The sequence below is a fragment of the Pithys albifrons genome, chromosome 14 (genome assembly GCF_047495875.1).
Source record: "Pithys albifrons albifrons isolate INPA30051 chromosome 14, PitAlb_v1, whole genome shotgun sequence".
Taxonomy (NCBI): Eukaryota; Metazoa; Chordata; class Aves; order Passeriformes; family Thamnophilidae; genus Pithys; species Pithys albifrons.
The window spans coordinates 16,298,465-16,308,637 of NC_092471.1; the positions used below are offsets into that span (position 1 = coordinate 16,298,465).

The window sequence follows — 10,173 nt, forward strand, 5'->3', positions numbered from 1 at the left end:
CTGTTCACAAATGATAAATCTAGCAGGGCACATTATCTAGTCAGCTTCATCCAAGAAGTTATCTTCACTCTGCACATACATGGAACCCCTTGTACACCTTGTTAGAGCACTCTGCTGTGGATCATGCTGGCACTGGAGCAACCCCAGTGACTGAGTGCCAAGCAAGGGTGGGAGACACCTGATAAAGCTGCCCTGGCATGCAGGAACAGTGAAGGACTGAGTCCCAAGTGGTACTTCCCCACCGCCTGCCCCCAGTCACTGATAACAAAACAGAAAGTAATAGCCAACAGCTGCAGAAGCTCAGTGTGCCATCAGCCAGCACTGGCTCCTCCCACATCCAGCGTGAAGATGATATAAGAAAGAAACCTGCCTGTATGGCTGCCTGCCACCATCACCCATCCAAAACATCTTACCTTTAAGCACCAGGTTTTTCCAGAGAGGCTTCCCCAGAGCCCTGCTGTGCCTCCATCCACTGGCACATAGCTCCTCCTTGCAGCAGACCTCAAGTCTCTTTCTGAGAAAAACCAGCCACAGCTGGGCACAGACCTGCCCTGTCTGCTCAGCCCTTTGAGGAACAGAGGGCAGCACTGGGCACTGCCCTTACCCCACCAGACAGCAAGCACCACTAGAAAAGACACACCTTTATTTTATTTCTTTTGAATACAAGGAGTTAAAGAGTTCACTCATTTAAGAGATCAACATATATCACTAGCCCAGAGGCTCAGGTGGGCAGACAAGTGGCTGTTGTCTGTCGCCATGTGCCAGCTGTCAGTCTCTGTCCAAGTCACCACTCTTGAACACTGTTGCATCTTCCAGACAGACTCCTGGGAAGCAACAGCAGCATCTAAGCACTAGTGCTCCTGCCACATAGCACCTGACCCATGGGAAAGGCCATGAGCTGTGTCCCTTTCACCTCCCAGCCCTTGGTTACAGCAGCAAGGGATCACCAGAGCATCCCTGCAGCCTGCCCAGAGGTGAGGGCTCACTGCAGTGAGGGCTCATACCTGCTGCTCTGAGCTGAGCCTGCAAGGACGAGATTGTCTGCTGATAAGCCTCACACTGGGCAGTCTTGTCAGCTGCAGGCAGGAGGCAACAAGATGTGTGCTCAGCCCACCCTGATCATCTCACCCCAGACCCTGCAGGCAGCAGCTGAGATCCTGCTCTACTCCCTAAACAAGAAGCCAGTGCCAGCCCCCTGGAGCTGCAGCTTCTGGGCTGCAGGCATGAGCACGGGTTGCAGGTGTCCTGCAGCCCTCAGAACAGCCAGCCCCACATACCAAGCTCGCCCTTCACTCGCTCCAGCTCTTTCTTCATGCGCTCCAGCTCCAAGGACAGCTGATGACCTGCAGACTGGCAAGGGCAGGGTGTAAATGTGATGTAGGGAGTGGTCACCCCCACGCAGCTCAGCCATAGCACAGCCCATTCTCTGGACACTGCAACCCATCCAACGCCCCAAGCCTGGCACCTTGGGGACCACTTCCAGGGGGTGTCCATCACAGCAGCAGTGCCTGGCAAAGGAGCCACTGTTCACTTAGCAGTGAGCACCAGCTAGCACCCATGGGCACCCAGGAATGCCTTTGGCAGGCTGCAGCAACAGAGTGAAGAGCCCTAAAACTTTGCAGGTAGGAGACGTCATAACTTGGAACTTTATCTTGCTGCAAATTCTGGTCACCCCATCCTGGGTACATGTCCAACATGTCAGGAGGTGTAAAAGTGACAACAGAAGCCACAGGAGGTTTGCATGTTTCAAAAGGCCCTTAAAAAATTAACTGGAGTCTGCAGTCCCCCGAGAACTGTAGTGGTGATAAAGCCATGCAGTAAATGCCCACGGTCTTGTGTGAACCCTTGGGAAAGGCTAAACCAGCTCAGGTGCCTGCCAGGAAATTGGCAGCCCCAGGCCCCATCATCTTCCACCTCTGGCATAGCTGGCCTCAGACACAGGCTGAACAGTGCTCCGTGGTGCCAGAACACAGCTGGCTCTTACCCGCTCTGCAGGGACTGCATCTTCACACCCTGAAGGCAGGACAGGGGCCAACTTGCTGGACAAAGAGGACTCCACATATTCCCATGTCTGGTCAGCCTTACCTGTGAAGAGAGGTGTCAACACTAGAAACCTGCCATCCTCAGCTCCTCTTTAACCAGGACACATTGCTGCTTGAGACCAGGGAGGAGCAGAAGTCGTCCAAGAGGGCCAGAGGTCTCCCAGCACCTTCAGCCTAACACAGGTACTGCTGGCCTGGCCTGTATTGGTGCTGCTGGGAGAAGGTGCTCCTGCATGGCCTCTCTCCCAGCAGCTCTGGACTCCTGTCAGGAGTCTGCTTGCACAGGCAGCTGCCCTGGGCAGGGCAGGGCAGGGCAGGGCAGGGCTGTCCCAGCAGAAGGGGAACAGCCTCCTCACTACCTCTCCCTCTGCAGGCTGTTCAGCTGCAGTTCCTGGGATGGCAGAACACTTCAACTGCAGTGCAGGCTGAAACACCCAAATCCTGGTCTGTCAGGACCCAGCTGGGGAGCGGCACTGCCAAACAAGCAGCTGCCCACGTATCCCCACGCTCACCTCAACAAAATGTAAGAATCCACCAGAGCCCAGTGCAGAAACAGGCTCTCCTCATGTGGTACACTCAGAGGATGCTTGGTTTTCAGCAGGCCTTTGGCAGTCAGGAGCCAGGAAAGCTCTGAAAGGGCTCCTCTCTACAGGGGAGCAAACTCCAGCTCCCCATTCCTGTGTGGGACCACACCTCCATACTGCTCACCTGCTCCCAAGACAGTCCCTACTGCAACCAGCTGTTCTTTGCTTTCACCACTTTCCTTCAGCTCTTGTGTCCTATTGCACAGTGTCTCCTGTGTAGCTGATCCTGAAGAGAGACCTAGAAAATGAAACTAAAGAGCATCAACCCCTGCTCAGAGAGTGCCCTGATGGACCAGGGCTGCTCCCTCTCCTAGGGATTAGCTTGAGCACCAGATTTGTTCAGGCTCTTTGCCCAGTGCCTCTCCAGGGAATGGGACTTCACCCAGCCTTGCTCCTCCACATTCCACCTTCCCTCCTCTGAGCCCAAGCACACACAGTCCCCTCCAGTCCTTACCCCAGGAACCGCTTTGACCCTGCAGCCGAGATCTGAATGTTCTTCCCGCAGCAGCAGTTCCTTCCCTCCCATAACTCTACAGCCTCTAAGGCTTCTGCCAAGACTCACCCTTAGAGAGGCAAAGGCGCTTGGATGAAGCCACTGTTCCCAAAGGCCGCAGTGAGGAGCGGGAATCCACGATGGGAATTGCCATTGAGAGTCTCGAAGAGGGCTGTTTGTGACTCACACCCTTGACAGCAGCTATAGTGGACAAACATTAGGCACAGGGGCTGCTGCTGCTAAGCAGCCACACCACATCCCTCCCTGGGCAGCCCAGGGCTCAGCCAGGCTATCTGTCGTAGTCCCAGGGGCACCAATATCCCATGACACCACAAGCATATGGGGCGAGGGCTCCAAATTCAGAGGGCTGCCAGCCCACACTGGCAGGAGGCCAGACAACTTCAACATCCCTTGGGGCACAAGCGAGTTTCCCAAGAGCCTGCCTGCATCACGCCCATGGACTCCCCGCTCCCCGTGCTCTGTCCCTGGCCATGCTGCAGCCCAGGCCCTCCCCCTTCCCTTCCAGCTGAACCATCAGCCTCATCCCCACTTCGCACAAGGCCAACTGGCAGGCGCAGAATTACTTTTCATCAGTTTGTCCCGAGGGGTGGGTTTGGGAAGGGCGGAAGGTTTTGCCTCCAGCAAAGCGCCGCTGGGATGCTGAAGCCTGGCCCTGGCAGGCGGCACCCCCTTCAGCCTGGCACCTGTGGGAGACAGGGGGTCTCTGCAGCGCCGGGCTCGCCGCGGCCGTGCCGGGGCTCCCCGCGGCGGCCCCGCTTACCTGCGGGCTGCAGGGGCCGCGCCTCGGAGCCCAAGCGCCCCGCGCCGGCCGAGGGGAGCCGCGGCCCCGGCGAGGCCCGTGCGCGGGCGAGGGCGAGCCTGGCGCGGCCGGGGCGGGGGGAGCGGCCGCCCGAGGGCTGCGGGGCCGCTGCGCGCCGGGCCCGGGCCGGGGGGCGAGCCCCGGGGGCAGCGCCGGCCGCGGGCTGCGGGAGGAACCGGGGCTGCTCGCGGGCCGGGCCCGGCGCTGGAGCAGCAGCGGCCTCGCTGATGCCCGAGTCCGGGGCCCGGCCGTCGGTCGGGGCGGGCACGGGCGTGGAGGTGAAGGGCCCGGGGGGGTCGGGCAACAGCGCGCTGTCCTCGGACCGGGGCCCGGCGGCAGCGCCGAGGCGCAGGCGGTCGGCGATGAGCCGGCACTCCTCCTCGAAGAAGCTGAGGTAGAGCGGCGAGTCCTGCCCGTATAGCGGCTGGGCGTGCTGCAGCAGGTCGGGGCAGTCCGGAGAGCCAGGGCTGGCCCCGGTGCCCGCCCGCCACATCCCGCCTCGGCACCCCGGGAGAGCCGGGAACCGCCGGGAGAGCCGGGAACCGCCGCCCGCCTCCGCCCTGCTCCCGCCCCGTCCGCTCCCCCGCCACGCCAGCCCCCAAGGTCAGGCAGACTCCGCTTCACGGCCCTTTTGCTTACAAATGAGAAATCACGCAGGACACCCTATCTGGTCAACTCTCTCAGTGCCCACACCACGAAGTTATCTTATCATGCATATGAAGGGAACCCTTGTTAGTGCACTCTGCTGCGCCTCCAGCCACCAGCACCCAGCTCCTTCCTGCAGCAGCCTCCTTGGGCTGACTTGCTCCATCTGCCCAGCCCTTTGAGGAACAGAGGGCAGCACTGGGCACTGCCCTGACCCCACCAGACAGCAAGCACCACTAGAAAAGACACACCTTATTTTATTTCTTTCAAATACAAGTAGTTAAAGAGTTCACTCATTTAAGAGATCAACATATATCACTGAGCCAAAGGTGGCCAGAGAAGTGGCTGTGTCAGTCTCTGTCCAAGTCGCCACTCTTGAACACTGTTGCATCTTCCGGACAGACTCCTGGGAAGCAACAGCAGCATCTAAGCACTAGTGCTCCTGCCACATAGCACCTGACCCATGGGAAAGGCCATGAGCTGTGTCCCTTCCACCTCCCAGCCCTTGGTTACAGTAGCAAGGGATCACCAGAGCATCCCTGCGGCCTGCCCAGAGGTGAGGGCTCATACCTGCTGCTCTGAGCTGAGCCTGCAAGGACGAGATTGTCTGCTGATAAGCCTCACACTGGGCAGTCTTGTCAGCTGCAGGCAGGAGGCAACAAGATGTGTGCTCAGCCCACCCTGATCATCTCACCCCAGACCCTGCAGGCAGCAGCTGAGATCCTGCTCTACTCCCTAAACAAGAAGCCAGTGCCAACCCCCCGGAGCTGCAGCTTCTGGGCTGCAGGCATGAGCACGGGTTGCAGGTGTCCTGCAGCCCTCAGAACAGCCAGCCCCACATACCAAACTCTTTTCCACTGGTTCTCCTGCCCTGCCGGTTCCCACCCCACTCAGGTGGTTCCCTCACTCCGCCCCGGCCATGCTCGTTCTTTCCCGGTGGTTCCCCCACCCCAGCCGCCCCCAGGACGAGGCAGAGACTTGGCTTCACAGTGGTTTAATGCGAACGGCACCGGGACGTTACACTGGACAGGGTGCAGACAGCTGGGTGGATGGCAGCCCCGCAGGGCTGGGGAAGGGACCGCCCCGAGCGCTACCGGCGGGTCAGGGAGGCGGGGACCGACCGAGCTCCTCTGCGGGCACTGCCGCCTCCACCGGCACCGGGCTCCACGCTGCCCCACGGCCCTTCTGGGGCCGGGCCGGCCCCCGGAGTGATCCCCTCGCTCTTTCAGCGACTTCTCCCCAAGAGCCACCTCTTGCCGAACAACGCTGGTTCCTCACCAGGAAACGCAGGAGACGTGGGGAAGGCCTCAGGGAACGTTCCTGGAACGGGAGGGCAGCCACTGCAGGTCTGTGCTCCAAGAAAGGCTCTACTTTACCACCCGAAAGTGACCAAGCACTTATAAACCAGCCAGCCTTGACCTGCAGAGGCCCCAAGCTGAGGCCCAATCTCACTCATCACAGCTGTGGCAGCTGGTGGAGCCTCCAAAGAACAGTTCTGCTGCAGCAAGTCTCAGCCTCATGGTCCCCTCAAGCTCTGAACATTTCCCTGATCAGTCATGTGTTCCTGCTTCCACATAAGTGACTGCCTAACTCACTGCAGAACAGGGGAGAACACATGAAGAGCCATTGTCACTTCTGCTTTCTGAAGCAAATATCTAACCTCGGAGTGACTGACCAGTTCTCTGCCTTCCTTTTCTGGAGAGGTGGCCTCACCCCAGGCCCCACTGCTGGGCTCTTCCTATGGCAGCCATCATGGATGCATCCTACAACTGCTCCTGCCAGCCTTCTCTTGCTCCTCCTCAGCCAGACCCGCCTGCTCCTCCCTGCAGCTGGAGTGCAGGATAAGGTCACCAGGCTCAACCAAACTGCAGGGACACCAGCACAGCAGCCCATACCACTCCAGGCTGTGGCATTTCCAAAACCCTGGGCCAAGGCATCACAGCACACATGGCTGCAGCCCAGACTATCCCATCTTCCACGTGCCAAATGGCCCACACAGAGCATCATGAGAGCACACGGCATGGAAACCCCTTGAGCTGCCAGCAGCAGGCACAAATACACCAAATAGGTCTGTAATGCAGGAGGCTGAGAGTGGGGTTCAAGTAGGTGTTGGGTCTCAGCACTTCCAGACAGTGAAGAATGGGGGTTTCATGCAGGGTGAATGGAGTGGATGAGAGACCGACACACCCAGGCACCTACTCACTGGTTTGGATAAACCTTACTAGAACGCTAATACCTGATGTGATCACTGACCAACATGACAACTGCTATTCTTCAAAGTCTCCTGCAGAGATGCTTGGGGCTGCACAGACAAGGGAGTGAAGGTCATCTCATACCTTCCCGTACAGGGAGAGAGGCAGCTCCTACACCAGAATGCCATAAGCAAGTTCCTGCTCCACACCTATCCACATCTGCCCCTACACGTGGGACAACACGCTCACTTGCATAAATTTTCATACGTTTAGGCCAAGACCACAGCCCAGTAGAACAAACTGCTGCCAGTTACAAAAGAGGAAAATACTGAACAAACTTGGGAGGTTCAAGAGAGGAAAAGCTGGTTCAGAGAAGACAGATTTAGTGTAAAAATAAATGTCATTTTTGCAGGAGGGAGGGTGGAATGGAGGAAGACAGTGCCAGGTGCTCCTACTGGCGCACTTTCCCTGGGACGTAATTCCTATCAATAGTCTCCTCTTGCAGGAACATATGTAAGCAGCGCTCGTTCTGTGCCAGTGGGTGTCCAGCAATTCTGGAAGAAAATCAGATGTGGAGGTTAGCACAGCTGCCACCAAGACCCCCACGCCTCTGTTCCCTGTAGGAGGGAGTCAGGCAACCAGCTCAGCACACCCACACCACGCTCAGCCCAAGGTCACCCCTTGGTGCAACAGGACTAGTAAGAGGTGCTTGAGAGCACAGGGTGTTCCCTCCCAGGCCCTGCCCTGATCCAACAAGCTGTGTTGGTGAGTCTCTGCAGCACAGCTGTTCTGCTAATACTCACTGCACTGTCAAGAGAGAGCATGGAACATAACCTAAGCTCGAGGCAGCACTTGCTCCAGTACCAGTTTCATACCCAGCTGCAGGCACTGCCCTTCAGCATCAGCACCTGCCAGCAGCAGGCCAAGACTCCAGACTCCCTCACAGCCCTCTTCCACCAACAGCAGCCAGAGGCAGCACACAGCAAACCCAGGACATGAAGCTTACTTGTTAATAAACTGTTCTAGTCCTTGTCTCCGCTCCTCGATGAAAGACTCCTCAAAAATGCCTTCATCTCCTCGGAAGGGCAGCTGTCGTTTCAAAGCTTTTCCAGGCAGCGGTGGCACTACAATCTGAAAGCACAGAATCACCCTGTCAGCAGAACAGCCACCTGTGATCAGATATCCTTTGCTATTTGATGCTCATCTCCAGCCCCATTATGTGGGCAGAGCCACAAAAAAGTGCCCACCACCACAGCCTCTCTGCTGGGCAGCCCAAGATTACGGCTGTAGCTGTTCCCACATGTCCTGGTTTCAGGAACAGGCAGGTCTGAGCCAGGCCTCACCTTACTGTCTCGTTCCAGCTCATTCTTCAGCCATTCAAAGTCGCTGTATCGTCTCCTCACACATGACTCCTTTAATTTGAAGATTGGGAGGTTTGTCTGTAACAAAGCAAAGGAGTTAATTTGCTCTGGAAGCCACACAGTATCTCAATATGTAACTGAAAACCTGAAGCTACAATGAGAAAATGAAGCCCCGTAGAATGAGGCATGACAGAACACTCCATTTCCTTACTCAGGACAGAGAACACCAAAACCCTTCAGGTCCAAGCAAGCCAGGCTACTCAGTGCCAGCCATTCCCTCCCTCTCAAGTGACTATTTCAGGAACACATCCTTCCCAGGGGCACAGACTGGAACCAGTGCTGACAGCATAGAGGATGATTTCCCTCCCCCCCCCAACCCGAGTTCACTACAAGAGGGTTCCACAGAAGCCTGCAGAGCAAAAGAATGTCAGACCCAACACTGGCATCTCCATGGAAGAACTAAAGGAGGAAATCTTTTCCCAGCCACTGTTCAAGGCCAGACCTCACACAACAATCACAGAATCACACAGAACCACAGACTATTCTGAGTTGGAAGGACCCTCAGGGATCATCGAGTCCAACTCTTAAGTCAATGGCCCACATGGGGGATTGAACCCATGACCTTGGCATTATTACAACCAAGTTTTAACCAGAACAGACCACCTACCCTAACAAGCTTTTCCGTATCTGTCTTGTGTTACTGGAGAAATGTGAAGTAATCCCCACCTTTCTACCCTGCCACTGGAGCCCAGCAACTGACAGCTTCACTTTTAAATTTCAACCTTCAATTGCACCTTTATCCCATCAACGCAGCCTGAAACATTTCAGGAACTGAAGCAGCAAAACCTTCTGACAGGGAGCACTCGGATGAACATGGGTATTACAACACGATTAACTATATTCTTAAGAAGACTACGAGGTAAACCCAGCAGCTTTCAAAGCAGCTCCGCTGGTTTCAGTGGGACTAAGTGGTTCCCATTGCCACCTGCAGGCTGATAGGAGCCAAGCGCCGGAGAAGAAAAACAGCGAACACCAATTCTTCTGCAAGGCAGGGGACTCAAATAACGCTATGAACAGAAATCTAAACCAGCACCACATCGCATGTTAAAGGGAGCTTGTTCTAGGGGAATCTCAATGTTATTTTCTTCAGCTGTCAGACGCAGAGCTGTGAAAGGCTCAGTTCACCTTGGTTAGGGCTCAGTGAACACTGCAAGAAGTGTTCAGCCTGCTGCATACGCTCCCGGGTCACAGGCCCCCAGTAGAGCAGCCTAGAAGGTGCAGCCAGCCCCGAGACACCACTGCCAGCGTTCCTGTGCTGTTGGGGATAACCCGCACGCCCTGCTTAGCAGCCACGCACCGGGGCCGCAGCGCGAGGACGGGCGCAGGACCTGCTAAGGCAGCACCTCCCTGCCCGCACCAGCCCCCGCCGAGCGGCCCCGGCGAGCCCAGCAGCGCTGACCTTGAGCCTCGGAGCCCCCTCAGCCGCCGCTGCCAGCAGCGACACCGCCCCGGGGCTCCCCGGCCCCGCCGCCCCTCCCCAGGCCGCGCCCCCGCGCCCGGGGCGTTCCGGCCCCGAAGGCCCCGCACCCGCATGCGGAGCTCGTAGCTGGTGTATCTGGCGCGGCCCATGCCCACGGTCTGCGGGTTGAAGATGTCGATCTCGAGGAAGTTGCTGGGCGGCCCGTACGCGTCCGTGAGGTCCTGCGGCTTCGCGTTGAGGCGCCGGGTGTCGGCCACGGCCGCCTCCGACATGGTGGTGGTGCCGCCGCCCTGCCCGGCCCGGCCCGCCCCGCCCGCTGCCGCAGCCCGCCCCGCCCCGCGCATGGCCGTGCGGCGCCCGCCCGCCGCCTGCATAAACTCACGGCTATCCAGGGTCCGGGGTCTCCTCAGCCACCGCCCCGCCCGCGCACCGGCGCACGGCGCTTGCCCGCCGCCTGCATAAGCTGGCAGCTATCCAGGGTTCGGGGCCCACCCAGCGGCCGCCCTGCCAGCGCCGCCGCGCGGCCGTTCCCTGCATAAGCGTGGCGGGTATTCAG

At 58.0% G+C, this 10,173-nt stretch overlaps 1 protein-coding gene across 1 annotated transcript; it reads right to left on the reverse strand.

The window, feature by feature from the left end:
• Positions 1-5,562: 5,562 nt before the first annotated feature.
• Positions 5,563-9,920, reverse strand: SNX12 (sorting nexin 12). Its single transcript, XM_071569403.1, has 4 exons — positions 9,725-9,920; positions 8,120-8,215; positions 7,783-7,907; positions 5,563-7,330 (listed from the first exon to the last, which is right to left on the reverse strand). Exons 1-4 carry the CDS (start codon positions 9,887-9,889, stop codon positions 7,228-7,230), a joined length of 489 nt encoding a protein of 162 aa, XP_071425504.1. The 5' UTR covers positions 9,890-9,920; the 3' UTR covers positions 5,563-7,227.
• Positions 9,921-10,173: the final 253 nt, after the last annotated feature.

What these genes read in the sequence shown, in the direction of transcription:
- SNX12 (XM_071569403.1), bottom strand. Translation starts at nt 9,889, where the DNA reads ATGTCGGAGGCGGCCGTGGCCGACACCCGGCGCCTCAACGCGAAGCCG. An exon ending in GCTACGAGCTCCGCATGCGG is followed by an intron (nt 8,216 to 9,724) that starts GTGCGGGGCCTT and finishes GCTTTGTTACAG; the next exon opens with ACAAACCTCCCAATCTTCAA. An exon ending in CTAGAACAGTTTATTAACAA is followed by an intron (nt 7,331 to 7,782) that starts GTAAGCTTCATG and finishes ATTTTCTTCCAG; the next exon opens with AATTGCTGGACACCCACTGG.